The 26,747-nt window shown below is 32.6% G+C and overlaps 2 protein-coding genes across 2 annotated transcripts in view; one reads left to right on the top strand and one right to left on the bottom strand.

Moving 5' to 3' along the window:
• LOC139481010 (SET and MYND domain-containing protein 4-like) overlaps positions 1-8,898 on the bottom strand; it is a 45,137-nt gene extending 36,239 nt beyond the window's left edge. Inside the window, exon 1 of the mRNA XM_071264030.1 lies at positions 8,733-8,898. Within this exon, the coding sequence (XP_071120131.1) occupies positions 8,733-8,869 (137 nt within the window). The 5' untranslated portion in view covers positions 8,870-8,898. The remainder of the gene's footprint in view (positions 1-8,732) is intronic.
• Positions 8,899-8,971: 73 nt separating this feature from the next.
• LOC139481011 (histone acetyltransferase type B catalytic subunit-like) lies at positions 8,972-15,043 on the top strand. Its single transcript, XM_071264031.1, has 2 exons — positions 8,972-9,128; positions 13,807-15,043. The coding sequence occupies exons 1-2, from the start codon at positions 8,972-8,974 to the stop codon at positions 14,883-14,885; spliced, it is 1,236 nt and encodes a 411-aa protein (XP_071120132.1). The 3' UTR covers positions 14,886-15,043.
• The last annotated feature ends 11,704 nt before the right edge of the window (positions 15,044-26,747 follow it).

Below are 26,747 nucleotides of genomic sequence, written 5' to 3'. Positions count from 1 at the left end.
ACAAAAAAGCTTTGAATACAATACGGATATTTCTTAGAATTGATGGTCATCCTATAAAAGTTACGGTCGTCCTATATAAATTACAGTCAGTCTTTACAAATTACGGTCATCCTTTACAAGTTACGGTCATCTTTTTACCAATCACGGTCATCCTTGTTTTATGTTACGGTCATCTTGAAAATATTTTGATTATGATTTACGGTCATCTTAACGATTTTTTCAAATCGAATTTCCCGTTTCATGCACATTTCTCGGAAGTAATTAGTGATTTTCGAGTGATTCTTTTATAAATTTACATCGTTTCAATGTATGATTTGTAAAGAAAATGATATAGAAACACTTTAATAGACAATACAGAAACTGACCTAATTTTTCATCCGACATCTTGGGATGACCGTGAATGCAGTTACGGTCATCAGCTTTACCCCAGTGATCATTGAAAATCAAGTGAGTAATCTATGCTTAAAATTTTAAAATCTTGGTTCATTTGCCACAAAATCCCGTTTAACTTTTAAATGCAATAAAACTACAAATAATAATGCTTGATCGAAGTTTCCTCATTGTAAATGTACAAAATGGCCCATCTCTATTATTCATTATCTTTGCTGTTTTTATATGACTTATTTTATTGCAGTTTGAAACATTCATAATTCAAAGGCTACAGGAGGCGTCATTAACCTTATACATACACATAACTGGATTTATAAATGAACTGAGTAATTGATTGAAATAAAATTGGCAAATCAAACACACCTACAACATGCTTGTGAATTAGCTTATACTTATCAATACATTTTAAATTTAGATTGAAAACTTATTTTTAAACTGACTTGTAAAACAAGTTTTACAATGTTTATTTTCTGTTAATAGTTCTGATTGGTTCTCTGTTTAACTATTGACTCCAACCAAAGGCTTGTGTACCTTACATAATAATAATTTCATGGTTGAGCTAGCAAGGAAGCTAACCAAAGAATCTACATTTAGCTTCATACTCGATGGAATCTGCTGTAAAACCTTTTTAAATTTTGCATCAAATCATGTTGATAAACTAATTTCTTATAATTTTAATCTTTTGGACTAAATCAATTAAATACAAACCGTTGAAATGTAAGAAAATAATTGTGAATAGACTGATCAATTTATATGTTAAAATTAAATTATGTTCGGTACTGAAAATAGTTTACCTGTCACCTGAACAGGTACAAATGTAGATTTCAGCTGTCCAACAACTAATTAGCCTTGATTAAAATTAGAAAGTACTAAAGAAAATTGTTTTGATAGTAATTAATCATCATGTCACTTTTATGACCGGATATGTGTGGATGTTAAAGGCAAAAGGTTGGGTCAAAAAGATGGTGAATTATGTTAAGATGACCGAAAAAGCCTTGAAAACTAAAAAGAAGATGACTGTTTCCAGCCGGACTTTTACCGGACATTATACAAATGACCAGAATATAAGACCATTTTGAAAGCCCTGGTTTAAACAGGGCCCACATAGTTTCAAGTATGTGGTAGAAAAATTGTTATTTCAGAACTTAAGCCAACTTATCAGGATTGGAATAAATTAAAATAGCAATAAGGTTTTGTGTAAGGAGTATGAAAAAGCTTTCCCCAACAGGCACCCATGGATGATGTACTGTGGATTCAGTTTATTATTTGTTGGATACCAATTTACGTGGCTTTTGTGGGTATAAATTAACCAATAATTCAAATGTTCAAAGATTTACACTTTTTCTATCGACTTTATACAAGTTATAGGCAGAGATTGGCAAAACTACAAATCAAATATCAACCATAATGCAAGCTTTCCTCAATCTAGAATATTGATACACAAGAAAATAAATAAAACTACAGTATGATTCATGTTCATTATAAATGAATCATTCTCAGCCCCATGTCTACTTTTATTCCTTTATATTTTACTGGTATAACAATTCATACAAGACAGTCAGGGGTACTACTTGTACAAGTGTATTTTATTTACTTGAAGAAGTAAAAAAAAATATACACATATAAGTAAATAAATAATGTTTGAATAATCTCCCCTTAATTTTCTAAAAAATTTACTTGTATAAGTAAATTTTTCTTACAATCCCACAAAAATCCTCAAGTTTTGAGATGTAAAATCATGACTTTAATGATTTTTCCCAGGTTTGCTCAAATTTTTTCATTAAAGTTCAATGTTTCATCTCATTAATTCATCAAAGAAACTGATTGAGCAAAGATCTTGTATATTTGCGCAAGGCAGTCAAAAATTGCTCCTTTGGGGCTTGTAAATGAGCAGTGGTATGGAGATAACAGACAAATGGGATTTTCATTGTCCATGAAATTACACTTAAATGATTAGTAAAGACATCTGTAAAGGGTACACAATTTAAAATTCTATTAGAGTAAAGAAATCTTAAGAATTCAAGAAAAGAAGAAAGGATGATTTTTTTACCTATACAAGTAAAAAATTCTGAATGCCTAAGGGAGATAACTATAAGCCATTTTTTTTTAACTATACAAGTAAATAAAATTCACTTGTATAAGTAGCCTACAAATTTACTTGTATGTGTATATTTTTTTTTACTTCTTCAAGTAAATAAAATACACTTGTACAAGTAGTACCCCTGACTGCAAGAAAAGGAAAAAAATCATGTCATATTTAAAATTTGCCGTAATTATTAGGACAAATATATTTAGCATTCTAAAAGTAATTAACTGCTTCGCTGAACGCAGCTAGATACGCCTGCAGAGGGTCAACCCTGAACAGTTGGGGCAAAAATGGACACAATATTCAAGCTTGATACAGGTCTGAATTTGGATTAAATATTTGACCTATTATAGGTTTCTGAATAAATGAAGTCAAAGAACTTGAAATTGGTTATGTGAATGTAATTTATAATCAATTAAAAATTTCTTGCTGTTTTGCAATACACTGTGCTGTTGCGCAATACTTAGTAAATCTGTTGTCAGACTATAAACAAATAAAATTTATAAAATTCAGCATTTTGTTCAGAGGGAGCTTTAATACATCCATAGATTTAAACAATTCACCAAAGTTTCATAAGAATTGCTCAAAGCATATTTGAGTTATTGTCTAAAAACTGGGAAATCCCCCCTTTTTTAATGAATAAACTTTACCCCATAACTTGGAAATGTAAAATGTAAAATTTATAAAATTCTAAAGGAAACTTTACCATGTTTACTGCATACATCAATTCATTAAAGTTTCATAAGAACTGCTCAAAGCATTATTGAGTTATTGTCTGAAAACTGCAAATGGGTTAATGCATTTTTGAGTCAATGTCCGACATGTTGACGAAGAACAGACAGAAGGACAACGGTCATAATACATACATAAATGGGCGTATAATAACCTTTCAAGATCACTTTGTGTCAAACATCAAAACAGATATGAAATAAAGAGGGTAAAAGGGCGAATACATGTAAATGATTATAAACTGAATGAGAAATTAATAATACATGTAAATGTTTATAAACTGAATGAGAAATTATATCTATCCTTATTTATATAATAACATATCAGATACTGAGAATCCATAGGCGGATCCAGGGGGGGCCCCCCTTTTGTGGGAAAAAGTTGGTTGATTATATAGGGAATCATTGAAGCATGACTGGAGCGGCCCCATTCCCCCCCCCCCCCCCCCCTCTTCCCCCTTTAGGAAAAGTTCTGGATCCGCCACTGTAGATGGATCAATGACAGTGTAAAATATTAAGTCCTGTCGATTACAGCATTATGACAAAATGAGGAGACTGTGTCCTTATTCGAAATCATTGACCCATGGTAATCAGGTCAAGGTTCTCAACTAGTCTGTTTAACCACTCGACTATTGAAACATCAAATCTATATGACACATTGAATGACAACTCAGTATTAGGGAGCCCAGGTGCTCCAAAAGCCACATCATCACCAATACCTAAACAATGTAAAAATAAAAAGAAACAGCGTACCACAAATAAAAACAGAAAACCTATTAGAGTTCTTAACATTAATTTTCAGTCCATCCGAAATAAAAAACCAGAACTTCTACAATTGATAGACTCTGCAAAACCAGATATCATCCTTGGTACTGAAACTTGGCTTGACAAAAACTCATCCTCGTTCGAATACTTCAAACAGTAACATATTAGTAGGTGGCGATTTCAACCTAGGCCATATTGACTGGTCTGTCCCTGAAGTAATATCAGGGAAACCAGATCAAGAACAACATAATTCACTTTTAGAACTTCTTTATGATCATAATTTACACCAAATAGTTCACATACCAACACGTAAAGAAAGAATCCTGGACTTAGTACTCGTCAATAATCCTTCTAACATTAACAAAGTCAGTACACTACCACCAATAGGCCTTAGTGACCACGACATTGTCTATGTAGAATCTGACATCTGGTTACGCAGGGTGAGAGAAAAACCCAGAAAAATACTAAAATACAATAAAGCTAACTGGGATAACATAAAGTTAGATCTAGAAAAAACATACAATGATCTACAAAACCAACAGGACAAAACAAATGTAAATGATATGTGGAACACATTTAAAACAAATCTTACACAATCAGTGGAAAACAACATCCCACACAAGTTCCTAACATACAAAAACAGACTACCTTGGATTCATAACAACCTTAGGAAAATGATAAATAGAAAAAATAAATTATATTATAAAATGAAACAAAACACCAAGTATGCAGACAAGTACAAACATCTGAAAAAACAAGTACAAAAAGAACAAAGGTTAGCATATTGGGGTTACATTGAAAAAATGATATTGGATTTACCAATAAATGAACCAGACCAACCATGTAACAATCAGTCAAAACCTAAAAAACTGTTTTCCTTCATAAAATCACTGCGCACAGATAACACCGGTGTAGCTCCCTTGAAAAAAGAAGGACAGTTAATAGCAGACACAAAGCAAAAGGCAGACATCCTCAACACACAATTCCAATCAGTGTTTACAACTGAATCAAATAACACCATTCCAGACAAAGGTCCTAGCTCACACCCTGTGATAACACCACTTGAAATATCTTTACCCGGTGTCAAAAAACTACTACACAACATAAACCCTCATAAGGCAACTGGCCCAGACAACATAAGTGGTAGAATATTAAAAGAACTTAAAGATCAAACAGCCCCAATTCTTACACTAATCTTCAAAACATCATTTGAAACTGGCATAACACCAACAGACTGGAAACACGCCAATGTAGCACCAGCATTTAAACAAGAGGCTCTCAAGAGCCTGAATCGCTCACCTGAATTTTTTTGGTTTAATCTCTCATCAATGATTATTTTGGCTTTTCAATTTATTTAAATGTTCTTTGAATCGTCCTATTTTCTTCAAAAGCAAAAAAAAATCATTTTCTCCTATGTTCTATTTTAGCCATAGGAGCTATGTTTCTTGACATACAAGGAAATGAAATATAAAATTTATACTAGATACTCTGAAACTCTGAAACTCATTTAGCCTAAGTTTGGCTGAAATTGATACAGCAGTTTCATAAGAGAAGATTTTTTAAAGAAGGTCAACATGATGAACAAATTGTGAAAAAAGTCTTTAAAGGGCAATAACTCCTAAAGAGGTCAATTGACAATTTTGGTCAAATGACTTATTTGTAGATCTTACTTTGCTGATCATATTTGCTGTTTACAGTTTATCTTTATCTATAATAATATTCAAGATAATGACCAAAAACTGCAAAATTTCCTTAAAATTACCAATTAAGTGGCAGCAACCCAACAATTGGATGTTTGATTCATCTGAAAATTTCAGGGCTGATAGATATTGACCTAATGAACATTTTTACTCCATGTCAGATTTGCTCTTAATGCTTTCGTTTTTGAGATATAAGCCAAAAACTGCATTTGACCCCTATGTTCTATTTTAAGTAACGGCGGCCATGTTTTTTGACGGATCAAAAATCAAAGCACACACTTTGTGCAGGATAATCTAAGGAACAACCATGCTAAGTTTTAACCAAATCCATTCAGTAGTTTCAGAGAAGAAGATTTTTTAAAGTTAGCAAATATGATGAACAAATTGTGAAAAATTGTCATTAAAGGACAATAACCCCTTAAGGGGTCAATTGACAATTTTGGTCAAATTGACTTATTTGTAGATCTTACTTTGCTGATCTTTTTTGCTGTTTACAGTTTATCTTTATCTATAATAATATTCAAGATAATGACCAAAAACTGCAAAATTTCCTTAAAATTACCAATTAAGTGGCAGCAACCCAACAATTGGATGTTTGATTCATCTGAAAATTTCAGGGCTGATAGATATTGACCTAATGAACATTTTTACTCCATGTCAGATTTGCTCTTAATGCTTTCGTTTTTGAGATATAAGCCAAAAACTGCATTTGACCCCTATGTTCTATTTTAAGTAACGGCGGCCATGTTTTTTGACGGATCAAAAATCAAAGCACACACTTTGTGCAGGATAATCTAAGGAACAACCATGCTAAGTTTTAACCAAATCCATTCAGTAGTTTCAGAGGAGAAGATTTTTTAAAGTTAGCAAATATGATGAACAAATTGTGAAAAATTGTCATTAAAGGACAATAACCCCTTAAGGGGTCAATTGACAATTTTGGTCATATTAACTTATTTGTAGATCTTACTTTGCTGATCTTTTTTGCTGTTTACAGTTTATCTTTATCTATAATAATATTCAAGATAATGACCAAAAACTGCAAAATTTCCTTAAAATTACCAATTAAGTGGCAGCAACCCAACAATGGTTTGTTTGATTCATCTGAAAATTTCAGGGCTGATAGATCTTGACCTAATGAACATTTTTACCCCATGTCAGATTTGCTCTAAATGCTTTCGTTTTTGAGATATAAGCCAAAAACTGCATTTGACCCCTATGTTCTATTTTAAGTAACGGCGGCCATGTTTTTTGACGGATCAAAAATCGAAGCGCACATTTTGTGCAGGATATACTAAGGAACAATCTTGTTAAGTTTCATTCAAATCCATTCAGTAGTTTCAGAGGAGAAGATGTTTGAAAAATTGTTAACGACGACAGACGACGACGACGACGACGACGACGACGACGTCGACGACGACGGACGCCAAGTGATGAGAAAAGCTCACATGGCCTTTTAGGCCAGGTGAGCTAAAAAGGGGAAAAATACAAGCCAGAAAATTACCGCCCAATATCATTAACATGTATTTCCTGTAAACTTATGGAGCATATCATCACCAAACACATCATCAACCATCTTGAAAAGAACAATATACTGTATGACCTCCAGCATGGCTTCCGTCAGTCACGATCATGTGAAACTCAACTCATTTCATTCATACAAGAGCTTGCAGCAAATAACAACAATAACACACAAATAGACTTAATTATAATGGACTTTGCCAAAGCATTTGACAAAGTCCCTCATAAAAGACTTCTATACAAACTTAAATATTATGGTATTCAAAAAGAAACACTCAACTGGGTCGCTGCATTTTTAAATGACAGAACACAAACAGTTGTTCTGGATGGAGAGTCATCTGACCTGGCTCCAGTCACCTCAGGTGTCCCTCAAGGCACAGTCCTGGGCCCAGTATTATTCTTGGTATATATCAACGACCTACCAGAATACCTATCATCCAGTAAGCTCAGACTGTTTGCCGACGACAGTATCATCTACAAAACCATCAAATCTCAAAGTGACTGTGATGCACTCCAGTTAGATTTAGATGCAGCTGCTAGGTGGGAGCAAGACTGGTTGATGGCTTTCCATCCAGACAAATGCACAGTCCTTACAGTCTCACAGAAGAAAAACCCATTCAAACATGACTATATCCTCCACGATCACAAACTGGAACTTGTATCTTCAGCTAAATATCTGGGCATTACACTTCAATCGAACCTAAAATGGTCAAAACATACAGACAACATCATAGCTAATGGCAACAAATCTCTGGGCTTCTTAAAAAGAAACTTAAAAACATCATGTCAGAACATCAAAACTCAGGCATATCTGGCACTAGTCCGTCCAAAACTGGAATATTCATGTTCAGTGTGGGACCCTCACACAGTTGAACAAACCTCCAAAATCGAGATGGTCCAAAGGCGAGCTGCCAGATATGTCTGTAACAGATACCATAACATCAGTAGCCCGACAGATATGATAAACACCCTAAACTGGCCAACTCTACAGGAAAGAAGAACACGCACAAGATTAATAATGTTCTACAAAATAATACATCAAATCGTAGCTATACCATCTGCTATTCTCATACCATCAGACAGTAGAACCCGCAAAAACCATAATTATACTTTTAGACACATTTCAACCAAAAAAGATACATATAAATATTCATTTTTTCCATATACCATAACTCAGTGGAACTTATTGCCAATGCAAACAGTCGCTGTCGCCACAGTCGACACTTTTAGAGAACAGCTCACACCAGCTGTTCTCCACAAATTCATCTAACTCATTATTAGCCTATGTACATAGTTTTAATCACCTTTTAAAAAAAAAAAGTTAAATTACGCACCTCAAATTTATTTCCATATATTTTTGTTTTTGTAAATATATATATAGGCCACGCTGCGCGCGCAAACAGTAAATAATCTTCAGATCATTGAAGGACTACTGAAAACCTAAAGAAGAAGAAGAAGGTCTAAAACCAGTCATACAGACATAATTTGATTTTTTTACATTATCCTCATGATTAGGGACTAAAAGGTGAATTGACATCTTACCCAATGTTACCCATCTTGTGCATAAATGCTATTTTATCAATTTCGTCTTTTAAACTTTTAAAATGATCGATGCAATCTATAGAGCTTGCTTTCCAAATACTTTCTGTAGCAGCTTGCCAATTTCCAATTGTCGCCATTTTCCCGCAAAAATCGGAACTCCTTGGACTCTTTTACTTTATGTTCTTTCCCGCTAAAAATCGAATATCTCTGGAATTTTCATTGCCATCTACGTAGCCAATATGGCGGGTATGACACTGAACTCTGTATTGAAAAACAAATTAGAATCTTTTAGGTGCTGCGCAAATGATGTAATCCACTTTAAACTTGTGAGACAGAAGTCGGACATGGAAGATGATTCTACTACATTTCATCCAGAGATGACCCATCAGCTGTTCGGTGTGTGAAAACATATTTCCTTTAGCTTTACTGTAAATTTACTAAATACAAGATACAAAGCCACTGGCACAGCCACACTGACTGGTCCTTGTCTATAAAAATATGACAAAATACCTTAATTAATAGTGTTAGATAAAGGTTTATAAGTAGTTATCTCTTTGCAAATAATCAAACTACGTAATTGTCGTAAACGGTCGTAAACTAAACCATGTCACACACGTCACGCACAGTGAGACAAAAGAAAGTTGGGTATGGATGTTCATTCATAAATTTATATAACAGTATAAGTTCCCAAAGGAAGAAATAAATATTACAGTATATGTTCCTAACGGAATAAATGGTATAGAATATTTGTTCCAACAGGAATAGATATTAAGACAAATGTTTCTAACAAAGTTTCCATAGGAACTTCTGTTAGGCGGAACAAATATACATTGACATGGTACATGCACCAATACACCTTATCACCAATCCCATACATGTGACAGAGTTGTCAAGCCACAACTGGAGATTTGAAAATTTTCAGCTGGAGTTGTGGTCTCATAACTGGAGATTTTTTATCGACGTACGCAATGTAATTTTTGTGTGTTTAAACTGCATATCTTCCTTTTTTTTTGGTTAAAAGAACAATAATTCCATACCTTCAAACACCTGCATATCCATTTTTACTTGATAAAAATAAAAGATAAGGGGTTTTCAAATAATTATTCATTATGTATAATTCAAGATAAAGTGATCAGCCATCATACATAGTTGGCAAAAAGTATCTCTGATTAAGTTACATTGTCAACTTTGGTACCACTACTGAACATGCTTGTAACAGAAGGTGTTAAATTGATAGAGTTGTAGGCTTGCTGTTGGTAGCTGTCTCCATAAGTTTGGTCCAGTCATTAGGGCAACCATAGTCAGCTTTGCATGAAGTGTAGTAAGCATGGTCTTGACCCTTGGTACTGGATTTGCACCATTTGAAATCAGATCTCCAGGCAGAGTTGAATTTGGCTAGATACTTGGTTTTCTTTTATTTGCTGCTGGGGTATTTGGTGATAAACATACGGTTTGCATTTTGTCAAATTTTAGAATAGTCCAAGACAACTATACTTATATAGGTATTTCATTGGCTTGGATAGAAAACGAGCCATAAATATCATATTTGAGTAGATTTCATTTTTATTGAGGTTTAGTAAATGTTCCATGTTTTCAAGAACTTGTTTTCAATAGCATCAAATAAATCGTTGTTTATACAACTTGTCAATTTAATCCTTTGTCAGTATTTCACTTTTAATCATCCAGGCTTGTGCCTTAAACTAGCTAGTTGTCACCAGGTAATTGCCTATTATCTTTGATTTATTGTTGTATATACAGTTTAATCCTAAACACCTCAGGCTGATTTTAACTTTTTTACGACCTCTACCTTTGACACAACAGGAAACTTCTGCTTTTCTCGGACTTTTCCCATATCAATTTCGAGTTTCTCGGACTTTTTCTCTGTCCCTATCGATTTTGTAAACAAAAATATGTATTGAAAATTTTACGAGGTTGACATTTTCAAAAAACGGAAGATTTCAAATTTTAACAGGAGGGACAGAAGAGGGTCTGAAAAGCGGGAGTCAAAATCTCGAGATTTTGACTCCCGCCGGAAGAATCACATGTATGCAATCCCTGCTGACCCAGACACTTGAACTTTTGACATCATACAGCAATCACTTTTCCATTGTGGGGTCAGAATTTATTTTGTGTTATGACGTCAAAATTTTATTGGAACCTGTGTGATATCCAGTAATGGTGGACAAATAGTGCCACCGATTTATTGACAATGACAGAGCTTGAGAGCAGATTTCAGCTCTCTACGCTTGTGACGTCAAAATTTTATGGAAATCCTCGTGATGTCCAGTAATGGTGAAAAATAGCGATAAGGTGTATAAATTAAAACTTATTGCTATTTGTCCATGTTGTCCGCCATATTAACTGGACATCACAAAAGTTCCCATAAAATTTTGACTTCATATTGAAATATTGAGTTAAAAATTAATGACACTTAATTTTGTGTATACATTGTACAACCAAAGGTTTATATGCATGTACCTACAAATGTACATACATAGATGTACAGTAGACTCCGGCCAATCGGATACCCAAAATGTCAGCTAAAAATATCCGATTGTCCGATATATTCAATTAGCCGATGAACGTATATTCCTCCAAGTTTTTTTTCAATATTGACAGACACAACCCTAAGATACCAATAGCTATTATAGCTGCTTTATTAATGGAAATTTGTAACTAATCTCAATGTTTTTTCAGGTACAAGTTCGGATAATTCGATTGATTGAGTAAATAGATCGATCAGTTGATTATAATGTATTTTGTTTATCTGTCAGTCTATTGATTTTTTAATTATGTGTTGATTATCTGAATAAAATGTGTACCTCTTAAATAATGAGACTTGTTGTTTTTGCATGATTTGTTTCATTTGTGTGTTAAAACAGGTAAAAGTTAAAAATAACTATGAATTCTCGGAAGTAGGCCACAGGTAAATCTATTAATAGCTACGAATTCTCTAAACTATAATCGAACTCGGATCTAATTTTCTAGTTTTTTGTCGAGCCTTCGACTTTAGTCGAAAAAGCGAGACTAAGCGATCCTACATTCCGTCGTCGTCGGCGGCGTCAACAAATATTCACTCTGTGGTTAAAGTTTTTGAAATTTTAATAACTTTCTTAAACTATACTGGATTTCTACCAAACTTTGACAGAAGCTTGTTTATGATCATAAGATAGTATCCAGAAGTAAATTTTGTAAAAATAAAATTCCATTTTTTCCGTATTTTACTATAAATGGACTTAGTTTTTTCTGCGGGGAAACAAAACATTCACTCTGTGGTTAAAGTTTTTAGAATTTTAATAACTTTCTCAAACTATCCTGGGTTTGTACCAAACTTGGACAGAAGCTTGTTTATGATCATAAGATAATATCCAGAAGTAAATTTTGTAAAAATAAAATTCCATTTTTTCCGTATTTTACTTATAAATGGACTTAGTTTTTTCTGCGGGGAAACATTACATTCACTCTGTGGTTAAAGTTTTTAGAATTTTAATAACTTTCTTTAACTATCCTGGGTTTGTACCAAACTTGGACAGAAGCTTGTTTATGATCATAAGATAGTATCCAGAAGAAAATTTTGTAAAAATAAAATTCAATTTTTTCCGTATTTTACTTATAAATGGACTTAGTTTTTTCTGCAGGGAACCATTACATTCACTCTGTGGTTAAAGTTTTTAAAATTTAAATAACTTTCTTAAACTATCCTGGGTTTGTACCAAACTTGGAAATAACCTTATTTATGATCATAAGATTGTATCCAGAAGTAAAGTTTGTAAAAAGATTACTCTGTTTTTTTCTGTAATTTACTTTCAAATGGACTTAGATTTTCTTACAATCATAAAATAGTAACAAGAGGAATATTTTTATTGATTTTTTCCCTCATTGTTGTTGAGCCTGTGATTTACAGCAAAAATAGGCGAGACACTGGGTTCCGCGGAACCCTTACAAATTTTTTATTTATGAAACACATTTCCAATTTCGAGTAATACAACTATTTTTATGATTATAAAATTGGACATCAAGATGAGTAAAATTAATTTGCTTTTCTATCTAATCTGTCGTGGCTCAAAATAAAAGGCTAAATATTATGTAAATTAGGAAAATGGCGTACGTGTGTACAAGTTACATAATTCTATTTCACCTGGGATATGCTATTGACACACGAATCCTTATTTTTACACGGGACTTCTATATATATTTTAATAAATTGTTGAGAAAGAGGTACTTTTCATTCATATTTAATAAACATTGATGAACATCACGCACAGTTTATTATTTCTGTCGTGTCCTTGTTTGTGAAGTAAATGATAACGATCACATTTGGATAAACACATAACAAACACATCTAAGGCAAAATATAATATCAGATTCATAAAATAAACAAGACAACAAGAAAAAATATGTTTTATTTGTCTGTAAAAGATCGTTTTTATTAATAAAATGAAACATTTCTGTACAGAAGTTTTCTTAAACATCGTAATGGCGCAACTTCCGGCTTCATTTCCTGTGAAGAAAAATACGAAATTATTTCAAAATATTCGATTGTACATGGTTATCACACATTTTTCATGAATATTCCTATCCCATTAGCCGATATATTCTAATAACCGATATTCGATTATCCGATGTATTTTGACTGAAATGTATAGGGAATGGTTCGGTGTTTTGAAATAATATTACAATAGCCGATATATTCGTTTAACCAATATCCGATTAGGTGGAGTCTACTGTATTATATATGCAGTAATTTTCTTGCTGCTTAGATCATTTTGTTGCACTACATTTGTACATTATTTTAATCATTTTTTTTTTACATTCCTGTTCTTTAGTTAGTTCTGACACTAGTCCAAATAATAATGACGTCTGGCAAGGCTATTTTATATTTTTTCGAAGATGCCATCGTAGGAAGGTGTCCCAGAAATTTTTTAAAATAGCCTTGCCAGATGCATAATTATTTGGACTAGTCTGACACTGCAGGTTAGAAATAGTTGCTTTATTGACCATTAGCTATTTCACTTGATAACCTTCACGATATTTTAGTATGACATTTCTTGTAATAATAATTTTATAATTACAGGTGAACAGGAATCAATATTTGGTTACAAAGATCTGATCGTGGAGATGTTTTACAGTGCTTCCAGACTGACAACCTATGTCAACATGCAGTATTTTGAGAAAATTTCATCAAACATGTTTGGTGGTATTGAGCCTGATAATGTTTTGGAAACTTTGGCTAAAGAACTTCCTCCAGGGTTTGTTACAAATAAGGATGAATTCACAAGGTTATTACCAAAAGATGCTTCTTTCAAACCATATGGAGAGATGCTTCATTCATATAAAGTCTCTAAAGGAAATGATATGAGAAACTTCGAGATCTACCACACCGATATCGACACTCCAGGGTTTAGAGAGTATCATGAACGATTACAGACATTTATACTTTTCTTCATTGATGGGGCATCATTCATCGATGTTGATGATAGTAGATGGCACTTCTATCTGTTGTTTGAGAAATACAAAGTAAACGATAATCCGATGCATGCTATAGCTGGCTACATGACCGTTTACAATTACTATGCATATCCAGAGAAAAAACGTCCTCGTGTCAGTCAGGTACTGATTCTACCGCCATTTCAGAAGCAGGGCCATGGTGCTGAGTTGCTGCAGACATTTTACAATACATGTTACTCACGATCTGAAATCAAAGATATTACTGTTGAGGATCCATCCGAAAACTTTCAGAGAGTTAGAGATTATGTGGATGCAAAAAACTGTATGGATTTAGCCAGCTTTAAATCAGACAAATTGCTGTTGGGATTTTCTGATGACATGGTACAAGATGCTAGAAACAAATTGAAATTATCTAAACGACAGACAAGAAGAATCTACGAGATATTACGACTGAAAGCAACAAATGTCAACAACAAGGAGCAGTACAGAAGTTATAGGTTGGAGGTAAAGAAAAGATTAAATGCTCCATTTCAGAAAAATGGACGTGATAATAAGAAACTAGAACAAGTTTTACAACCAAATGAACTGTCAGCTACCATGAACTCATGGCCTTTAGATCAGAGACATGCTTATTTAGAAAAAGCTTATGAGGAATTTGAAGAACAATACAAACTAGTAATTGACAGACTTGAAAAATACCATTGATAACATTCCATTATCTGAAAGGAAAAACATGTTCAAATGAAAACCCATAATTGATTCGACTTAAAAGTTGATTTCCAGTGCTAGATTTTGTATGATAACTTATGGTCTGACTAACTTGTACTAAATGTTGCTTTGTCAGTAAATTATTTGTATTCCAATTTCAGTACCTTATTTGTTATATCCAAAATGTCAATGAATGTAGTCCTGCTCAACCGTCCTTTGCAATATTTAGTAGTGCTAGCTAGTGATTATTTAGTATGTTTTTAATAGTCTTCATTATGGATGAAAGTTTTAGTCTTGTGAGCAAATTTTTTGCAACACTGATGACAATGTGAGCTTGAGCTATTGCTATCACTTGGCATCTGCTGTCATCATTAACATTTTAAAAAATCTTCTTTGATTCCACTAAACTTATCTGAATCAAACTTTCTTACAAGCATATTATGTGTAACTATAAAAAAGAAAGATGTGGTAATAATAAGATTGCCAATGAGATAACTCTCCACAAGAGACCTAATCGATATTGATTTGTTTAGGTCATATGAACCTTGATAGATTAGAAAACAGACACAAAAACTGTTAGGTCCAACAAGCCTGAAAGCATCCTTCGCTAGAATACATTAATTTCTTACCTATTTCTTGTTGTCTATTACCTTAAAAACTGATTGATAATGGTGTACCAATTATATAGAAAATTCAATATTTGAACAGCTTTAGTAAAATGAAGAACAATATTAGGTCTTCAAATATGTCAATAAGATTTATTGACCCCTTAATCTTATAGCGCCTGAATGAAGAAGTGTATGAAGTGTTATTTTCATTTATCTCTGCTCATTGTCTGTTAGTCTCTCAGGTTTCATTAGCTCAGTAGTCAGTGCTTCAGTACAGAACTGACATGATTTGTAAAATTCATTTCTAAAATTTCCTTTTGATGAATAGAGAAATGATTTGGAAACTAATTTTCCCACCCCTTAATTCTTTTTAATATAAATCCTGAGTCCATGCTTTTTGTCGAGCCTTCGACTTTAGTGGAAAAAGCGAGACTAAGCGATCCTACATTCCGTCGGCGGCGGCGGCGTCCACAAATATTCACTCTGTGGTTAAAGTTTTTGAAATTTTAATAACTTTCTTAAACTATACTGAATTTCTACCAAACTTGAACAGAAGCTTGTTTATGATCATAAGAAAGTATCCAGAAGTAAATTTTGTAAAAATAAAATTCCATTTTTTCGGTAGTTTACTTATAAATGGACTTAGTTTTTCTGCGAGGAAACATTACATTCACTCTGTGGTTAAAGTTTTTAAAATTTTAATAACTTTCATAAACTATCCTTGATTTGTACCAAACTTGGACAGAAGCTTGTTTATGATCTTAAGATAGTATCAAGAAGAAAATTTTGTAAAAATAAATTTCCACTTTTCTGTATTTTACTTATAAATGGACTTAGGTTTTCTGCGAGGAAACATTACATTCACTCTGTGGTTAAAGTTTTTAAAATTTTAATAACTTTCATAAACTATCCTTTATTTGTACCAAACTTGGACAGAAGCTTGTTTATGATCATAAAGATAGTATCAAGAAGAAAATTTTGTAAAAATAAATTTCCACTTTTCCGTATTTTACTTATAAATGGACTTAGTTTTTTTGCCAGAAACAAAACATTCACTCTGTGGTTTAAGTTTTTAAAATTTTTATAATGTTCTTAAACTATCCTGGATTTTTTACCAAACTTAGACAAAAGCTTGTTTCTGATCATAAGATATTATTCAGAAGTATTTTTTGTGGAAAAAAAAATCACTTTTTCCGTATTTTACTTATAAATGGACTTAGTTTTTCTTTCAGTTAACATTACATACAGTCTGCAGTTAAAGTTTATAAAACATTTATTAGATTCATAAACTATCCTTGATTTTTTTACCAAACTTGGAAGCTTCTTTCAGTCAAAAGACAGTATCGAGAGGGAAATTTTTATTGATGTTTTTCCTCATTTTTGTTGAGTCTGCAATTAACAGCAAAAGTAGGCGAGACACTGGGTTCCGTGGAACCCTTACGAATTTTTCTAATTAGGATCTGACAACAGTCGTTTCTACTTTCTGTTTTGAAGACTTTTTGGGTACTCTGGTTTTGTCACTTTAAAAATTTGGAGTCTGAGATTTCATTGGTTGCGGTAATAATCCCTAGAACAGAATGTTTTTAGATTCTTTTAAGCACAGGATTGACACATCTCTATTTTTATCAGATTAATTTGCAACTCTCTCTGTCAAAGTTTACCTTTCAGGTCCCTTTTGGTCAAATAGCTCAACAATTTTTTAAATCCATTTGACATTCTTGGCTTTCAATGTTCTTGATAAAAGTGAATCCAGAAAACCTCTTGAATTGTTTTAAATGTTAAATTTATTTTTGTTTTGCCTCAATGAAAGTCACAAGAGGGATTACAGATTGGCAGCAATGGTGTAAACTATTTCTATAAAGGTTTTCACTCTAGAGGCTTGTAGGCAGATGCTGTCAGTTAAAAAGTTTTGGTTTGTCAGATGACCTTTGTCCTAGACCTCATTTTTGTCGAGCCTTCGACTTGAGTCGAAAAAGCGAGACTACATTCCGTCGGTGTCGTCCACAAATATTCAGTCTGTGGTTAAAGTTTTTGAAATTTTAATAACTTTCTTAAACTGTACTAGATTTCTACCAAACTTGGGCAGAAGCTTGTTTGTGATCATAAGATAGTATCCAGAAGCAAATTTTGTAAAACTAAAATTCTATTTTTTCTGTATTTTACTTATAAATAGACTTAGTTTTTCTGCGGGAAACATTACATTCACTCTGTGGTTAAAGTTTTAAAAATTTTAATAACTTTCATAAACTATCCTGGGTTTGTACCAAACTTGGACAGAAGCTTGTTTATGATCATAAGATAGTATCCAGAAGTAAATTTTGTAAAAAAATAAATTCATTTTTTCCGTATTTTACTTTTAAATGGACTTAGATTTTCTGCGGGAAACATTGCATTCACTCTGTGGTTAAAGTTTTTAATTTTCTAATAACTTTCTTTGTACCAAACTTGGACAGAAGCTTGTTTATGATCATAAGATAGTATCGAGAAGTAAATTTGAAAAAAAAAAAAATCCATGTTTTTTGGTATTTTACTTTTAAATAGACTTAGATATTCTGCCAGGAAACAACACATTCACTTTGTGGTTAATTTTTTAAAAATTTTAATAACTTTCTTATACTATTTTTAATTTGTACCAAACTTGGACAGAAGCTTGTTTATGATCAAAAGCTAGTATCTAGAAGGAAATTTTGTTAATATTTTTTCACCTGTGTATTTAAATGGACTTAGTTTTTTGTCGAGCCTGCAACTTTTGTTGCAGAAAGCTCGACATAGGGATAGTGATCCGGCGGCGGCAGCGTTAGCTAACTTCTTAAAAGCTTTATATTTTAGAAGGTGGAAGACCTGGATGCTTCATACTTTGTATATAGATGCCTCATGTTACGAAGTTTCCGTCAGTTACATGTCCAATGTCCTTGACCTCATTTTCATGGATCAGTGACCACATGAAAAAAAAGTTCAAATTTTTTGTAATGTTGAATTCCTTCTTATTTTAAGTAATAGGATAACTATATTTGATATGTGCGTACCTTGCAAGGTCCTCATGTCTGTCAGACAGTTTTCACTTGACCTCGACTTCATTTCATGGATCAGTGAACAAGGTTAAGTTTTGGTGGTCAAGTCCATATCTCGGATACTATAAGCAATATGGCTAGTATATTCGGTGTATGGAAGGATTGTAAGGTGTACATGTCCAACTGGCAGGTGTCATCTGACCTTGACCTCATTTTCATGGTTCAGTGGTTATAGTTAAGTTTTTGAGTTTTGGTCTTTTTATCTAATACTATATGCCATAGGTCAACTATATTTGGTGTATGGAAATATTTTATGATCTTTATGTCAGTTGCGCAGGTTTTATTTGACCGTGACCTTATTTTCATGGTTCATTGCACAGTGCTATGTTTTTGTGTTTTGGTCTATTTTTCTTAAACTATAAGTAATAGGTCAACTATATATGTTGTATAGAAGCATTGTTAGCTGTACATGTCTGCCTGGCATGGTTCATCTGACCTTGACCTCATTTTCAAGGTTCATTGGTCTTTGTTTAGTTATCTTGGTTAATGTTAAGTTTATGTGACAGTTGTTATAAAGCTTAGCTTTATACTTAGGACTATCAACATAATATCAATGATTAGAAAAGAAGGCGAGTCATTTCAGTGTGTGCACTCTTGTCTTCCAGTTATCATTACATACAGTCTGCAGTTAAAGTTTTTAAAACATTTATTAGGTTCATAAACTATTCTGGATTTTTACCAAACTTTGACGGAGGCTTCTTACAATCAAAAGATAGTATCAAGAGGAATATTTTTATTGATTTTTTTTCCTCATTTTTGTCAAGCCTGCGATTTATAGCAAAAGTAGGCAAGACACTGGGTTCTGCGGAACCCTTACAAATTTTTATACTTCAAGTGACTGCTTGAAAACAAAAATTTTGCTAAGCAAAATACTCAATTATAAGTAATAGGATAACTATATTTAATATATGGGTTCCTTGTAATGTCTACCTAGCTGGCAGGTTTCATCTGTTCAGTTGTTAAAGATAAGTTATTGTGTTTTATCAGTTTTTCTAAAACTTTAGGCAATAGGTCAACATTATTAAGTGAATGGAAATATTTTATAATGTTCATGGTTGAGGCAGGTTTTGTTTGACCTTGAAATATATTTATGGTTCATTGCTCAACATTAAGTTTTTGTGTTCTGGTCTGTTTTTCTTTAACTAAAAGCAATGGGTCAACTATGTTCCGTGTACAGGACGAGTGTAAGGTGAATATTAAATTGAGAATTGGAATGGAGGATATGTCAAAGAGAAAACAACCTGACCAAAGGGCAACAATAAACAGCCGAAGGCCACCAACTGATCTTAAAAAAGCCAGAAAATCCGACATAATGTGTACAATTTCAGTGAAAATGGACATCATATAAAACTGCAAAACACATAAATGAACTATAATTAAAAACATAATAGACTAACAAAGTATAGGGGCTGCTGTATGTCTGTCTGGCAGTTATCTTGCCTTCACCTCATTTTCAGGATTCATTGGTTAATGTCAACTTTTCCTGGTTCATTTTTTGTCGAGCATGCTTCTTTAGCTTCATATTTTAGAAGGTTAAAGACCTGGATGCTTCATACTATGTATATAGATGCCTTATGTTATGAAGTTTCCATCTGTCATATGCACATTGTCTTTGACCTCATTTGTACGGTTCAGTGACAACTTGAACCAGGTGCTCCGCAGGGTGCAGCTTTATACTACCGCAGAGGTCGAACCCTGAACAGTTGGGGCAAGTATGGACAAAACATTCAAGCATGATACAGCTCTGAATTTGGATTGTGATCAAATTTTTGACATTACATGTGTTTTTTTTACACAAAAAAAATGTCAAGATTTTACAAATCAATTAAAGATTTCTTCTTCAAACTTTTTAAATCTAAAATTAAATAGTTGACACAGCATAGGTTTCTGACACAGAATGAATGTGGTCTAATGAACTTAAAAAGTTTTTTTTGCCTTTGAGCAATTCACTATGTTGTTGAACATTAATCCTCTCAAAAAAATGTTTGAAGACATTTTCTTTTTATTTATGAAATCTGAAATGAGAAAAATTTAAACCCCCCCCCCCCTTTTTTTCACATCCCCGTTTCCCTTTTTCCAAAACTGATATCAATTCAAATTTCTAATGGAGTTTGCAACAATAACTACTCTTTTAAAAACATCATAAAATATTAAAATGTAAAATAAAGTGCTTGTTATCACTGAATGGTAAAGATTGGTTGGTAGTAAAAGTGAATATACATTGTTTATTGTATAAAACAATAAAAAAAACTTCATCAGCAACATTTTATATTGGCAAATTTCCAATGAAGTTATTTACATAAAGTTATTGGCAAATAAAAATAGAAAATGACATCATAGTCATGTCTGGCAAATTTCCAACATATATTATCAACTACTATTCAATACAAAGAAAGATAACTCCAATTGAAAATTAATTGCTATTGCACAATATTGTGCAATTAGATATTTCTTGCTATTGTGCAATACTGTGCAATTGAAAATTTCTTGCTATTGCACAATACTTGATATGGAATCCTGATTTGGACCAACTTGAAAACTGGGCCCATAATCAAAAATCAAAGTACATATTTAGATAAAGCATATCAAATAAGCCCAAGAATTTAATTTTTGTTAAAATCAAACTTAGTTTAATTTTGGACCCTTTGGACCTTAATGTAGACCAATTTGAAAACTGGACCAAAAATTAAGAATCTACATACACAGTTAGATTTGGCATATCAAAGAACCCATTTATTCAATTTTTGATGAAATCAAACAAAGTTTAATTTTTGACCAACTTGAAAACTAGGCCAATAATTAAAAATCTAAGTACATTTTTAAATTCAGCATATCAAAGAACCCCAAGGATTCAATTTTTGTTAAAATCAAACTAAGTTTAATTTTGGACCCTTTGGACCTTAATGTAGACCAATTTGAAAACGGGACCAAAAATTAAGAATCTACATACATAGTTAGATTCGGCATATCAAAGAACCCCAATTATTCAATTTTTGATGAAATCACACAAAGTTCAATTTTAGACCCTTTGGGCCCCTTATTCCTAAACTGTTAGGACCAAAACTCCCAAAATCAAACCCAACCTTCCTTTTATGGTCATAAACCTTGTGTTTAAATTTCATAGATTTCTATGTACTTATACTAAAGTTATGGTGCAAAAACCAAGAATAATGCTTATTTGGGCCCTTTTTTGGCCCTTAATTCCTAAACTGTTGGAACCAAAACTCCCAAAATCAATCCTAACCTTCCTTTTGTGGTCATAAACCTTGTGTTAAAATTTCATTGATTTCCATTTACTTATACTTAAGTTATTGTGCGAAAACCAAGAATAATGCTTATTTGGGCCCTTTTTTGGCCCTTTATTCCTAAACTGTTGGAACCAAAACTCCCAAAATCAATCCCAACCTTCCTTTTGTGGTCATAAACCTTGTGTTAAAATTTCATTGATTTCTATTCACTTTTACTAAAGTTATAGTGCGAAAACCAAGAAAATGCTTATTAAGGCCCTTTTTGGCCCCTAATTCCTAAAATGTTGGGACCAAAACTCCCAAAATCAATCCCAACCTTCCTTTTGTGGTCATAAACCTTGTGTTAAAATTTCATTGATTTCTATTCACTTTTACTAAAGTTATTGTGCGAAAACCAAGAATAATGCTTTTTTGGGCCCTTTTTTGGCCCTTAATTCCTAAACTGTTGGAACCAAAACTCCCAAAATCAATCCCAACCTTCCTTTTGTGGTCATAAACCTTGTGTTAAAATTTCATTGATTTCTATTCACTTTTACTAAAGTTATAGTGCGAAAACCAAGAAAATGCTTATTTGGGCCCTTTTTGGCCCCTAATTCCTAAAATGTTGGGACCAAAACTCCCAAAATCAATCCCAACCTTCCTTTTGTGGTCATAAACCTTGTGTTAAAATTTCATTGATTTCTATTCACTTTTACTAAAGTTAGAGTGTGAAAACTAAAAGTATTCGGACGACGACGCCAACGTGATAGCAATATACGACCAAAAAATTAAAATTTTTGCGGTCGTATAAAAAAATTTAAAGAATTTTTGTAATGTTAATTTTTTAATATGAGTAAAATGATAACTATATTTAGTATGTGCATACCTTGCAAGGTCCTCGTGTCTGTAACACAGTTTTCATTTAACTTCAACCTCATTTCCTGGTTCAGTGAACAAGGTTAAGTTTTTGTGGTCAATAGAAAAAAGAAGAATTGCCAATGAGACAACTCTCCACAAGAGACCAAAATGACACAGAAATTAACAACTATAGGCCCTCAACAATGAGCAAAGCCCATACCGCATAGTCAGCTATAAAAGGCCCCGAAATGACAATGTAAAACAATTCAAACGAGAAAACTAACGGCCTTATTTATTTAAAACTAGAGGCTCTCAAGAGCCTTTGTCGCTCACCCATATTTACTGCTGCTTTGTAAATTATGTGAAATTAGGTTAAAACGTAATTAATAGTATAAGATATTAGATATTATCAGATAATATAATGATATCTAAGATAATAACCAAAAACTGCAAAATTTCTTTAAAATAACAAATTCAGGGACAGCAACCCAACAACGGGTTGTTGGATTTGTCTGAAAATTTGTGGGCAGATAGATTTAAATCTGATGAACATTTGCTCTAAATGCTTTAGTTTCAGAGATATAAGCCAAAAACTGCATTTTACTTCTGTTCTATTTTAGCCATGTTGGCCATCTTGGTTGAAAGGCAGGGTCATCGGACACATTTTTTAAACTATATACCCTAGTGATGATTGTGGCCAAAATTGGTTAAATTTGGTCCAGTAGTTTCAGAGTAGATTTTTGTAAAAGTTAAGACGAAAGACCACACACACTAAGTGAACGAGAAAAGCTCATATGACCTTTCAGGTCAGGTGAGCTAAAAATGAATGAAAAACAAATATGCATCACATAAACAAACGACAACCACTGAATAACAGGCTCCCGACTATATTTGGTGTATGGTATGATGGAAATATTTTATAATGTACATGTCAGTCTAACAAGTTTTATTTGACCTTGACTTATTTTCAATTCATTTCTTTTTGTTTTGGTATGTTTTTCTTAAACTATAAGCAATAGGTCAACTACATTTGTTGTATGGAAGGATTGTAAGATGAATGTGTCATCTGACCTTGACCTCATTTTGGTCGATGTTCAGTTTTCATGGTTAAGTTCTTTGATATAAAAAGCAATAGGTCAACTTTATTTAATGCAGATTGATTGTAAGGTGTACATGTCTGTCTGTCATGGTTAATCTGACCTTGACCATATATTCTGGATTCATTGGTCAATGTGTAGTTTCTTAGTTAGGTCTGCTTCATAAAAAATATATGCAAAAGGTCAACTGGTGTATAGAATGATTGTATGGTGTACATGTATTTCTTGTTTGGTTTATCTGACCTTGACCTCATTTTATTGGATCATGTTATATTCCAATTAAGATAGGAAAAATGGAGCTACCTTCCAGAAACCAGTTTTCTAAATATTTTCTACTGTACTTTTAGTTTAAAAAGTGACATTGACCTTTTACAAAATGACCCTGAAATAGGTTTTTGCTGTCCCCAATTCTTTCATTATTATTAAATCATTCCAATCAAACAATAGAAGTAACAAATGTACAAATTTGCCTATATTCAATAACAGTACCTTTGACCTTTCGACCCGAAGATCACTTCCCTATTTCTTCCATCTGTAAGAATGCCATCCAAATCAAATCAGAAAATATCCAGTAAACTTCTGGCCATAATATTGAGTTGACAACCGACAGTTTATGCCCCTTAATGGATATTTACCAGACTTTTTTTTGTGATTTTGGTTTTTATCTTAGAAATTATAAAAGATATATAAACTATGAACCCAGCCAAATGGACTAGTATCATTGTGTGTTTTGGGGAGGGATCAAAGGGAGACATACAACCTATAAGCCACACATCCATACACGGAATATAGTTGACCTATTGCTATTAGCATCTAAGAAACAGATATAACCAGGATACTCTCAACATTGAACTATGTCAATAAAGTCACTTTCAGATGAAACCTGCCAGCCAAAATGCTGCCAGATATAGATATGAACATCAAATATAGATGACCTTTTGCTTAGAGTATCAGAGAAAAGGTCCAAACTAAACACTAAAAAATAACCAATGAACCCTGAATATGAGGTCACGGTCATCTGATTCTATCCAGACAGACTTGTATACCTTACAATAATTCCATACACCATAAATAGTTAACCTATAGATTATACAGTATTTGATAAACACACCAACACATAACATTGACCAATGACACATGAAATAGAGGTCAAGGTTATAGGAGACCAGCCAGTCAGACATGTATGCATTACAGTTATATCCATTTCTGAATCATGAAAATGAGGTCAAGGACAATGGACTTGTGACAGGACAGAAACTTTGTAAAATAAAACATCTGCATTCAAGTAATGAAACATCCAAGACATTTTAGACAAACTCTTTGTGAAATATAAAGTTTTATAAAAATAGTTTATGTCATCAATGCCAGATAATAAACCCTGTCTCACTATCTACATTTTTTTTGGCAGGTACAACAAAATCATAACAAATGAACTTCAATTGAAAATTTTCAGGCAAAACAAAAATAAATCAGTTTTAAAATCAATCATTTCCATTTTTATTCATCTTGCATTCACATAAAATTCAGTAAACAAAATTTTATAGAATGTTTCAACAGTTTTACAAAATGTTAGCACATTCCTCAAACAAAATATAAATATCTACCAACAAAAAACAAAAACATATGCACAACAAACATGTGTGTTACACATATTGCACATTTCCATTTTAATCCGGGTCTTTATCTTATATTAAAGTATTTCTGCAAGTCAATGAACTTTAAAACATTCTAATCTTCCAGGCTACAAACTTTCACTGATGAAATTGGTCAACAAATACTTGATAGTTGAAATTTGTTTGTTGTATCTTTCCAATTGTCAATAAACAAACAGATTTTCTTGAAATACCAGTGTTCAATATAATTTTATCCTCTATATTTAGAATAATTGATGAAGTGTCAGAATCAGAAAGAAAAAGGTGTCTTCAAGAAATTATTGACTTTTTCAAAACCTGGCACTGGGAAAATAAAAAGATTTTTTGGTCTAAGCTGAGATGTATATAACACAAAAATTATGACATTTTAACTACATGCCAAGACTTGAAATGCACATGCTTATGAATAAGTATCTATATTGCATTCTGACATTAATTCACAATACTTGTCAGTGATAATTTGATGTCAGAAGGATTTTACGTTGTTGTCTCATTGATATATTCACCCCAGCATCTGTAACTCTTCTTTTCATTCATTTTCCAATGTTTAATGTATTACAAGGTTTAAAACGAAAATGTGCAAAATGTTTCCAACAATACTTAAAAAATAGAAGACTGCCATTTCTCAGGCATACATACTGCAGTAATAAATTAATTATACTACTCTACTATAACAATATAAACATTAACAAGGCTTCTTATCTAACATTGGCGTTCAAGGGTTGGAGAGCAATACTAATTATACTTTTTAAATTGCACTTGGTTTTAAGTTGTATTAACCCTTTCAACGCTACACAAAAAAATAGAAAAATGGCTGCTGCTGCTGCATTTTTTTTTAGTACATTCATTAGAACAGTATTTTCCTTTTCAGACTGCTGTATCTTTTTTATTATATGAGATACAGAGAAAGTTATTGCATGAAAAATGCTCAGGAGAGCATGAACTGTAATGTTAGGCAATTATTTTACTGAAATTTTTATCAGGTTACCTGCAATTTCAGGTAATTAACAGGTAAAAGGTGTAATTTATTACATTTGTGTTGAAGTTTGAATAAAAACTACTTTTAGTCTTCATTTATTTTGTTGTTTTATCTGCCATATTGTAAAGAAGACACCAGTTGCCCGATTCCGTAGCGTATTGTACCATACATAACGTTTTATGTAATCGTGGCACAAATAAATAGCTCCGTCCTAAAAAAATTCAGTCAACCTCCGTTTTCCCCCCTTTTTCTATGTCTCGTAATGATCGATCAAATCATATTTCCCACACGAATTTTATGTAATAAACACATTGAGATAACAAGAAATCTTTTAACTAATCCTCGTTGTAAGTTTCGCCAAGGAAAT

The sequence above is a fragment of the Mytilus edulis genome, chromosome 7 (assembly GCF_963676685.1).
Source record: "Mytilus edulis chromosome 7, xbMytEdul2.2, whole genome shotgun sequence".
NCBI lineage: Eukaryota > Metazoa > Mollusca > Bivalvia > Mytilida > Mytilidae > Mytilus > Mytilus edulis.
Note: the sequence above shows the minus strand (reverse complement) of the source record. Positions and strands in the feature narration are given on the sequence as shown.

Bases quoted from the DNA above. Each gene is read 5' to 3' on its own strand.
- LOC139481011 (XM_071264031.1), top strand. From the start codon at position 8,972: ATGGCGGGTATGACACTGAACTCTGTATTGAAAAACAAATTAGAATCT. The intron at 9,129-13,806 runs GTGTGTGAAAAC...TTATAATTACAG, and splicing joins GATGACCCATCAGCTGTTCG to GTGAACAGGAATCAATATTT.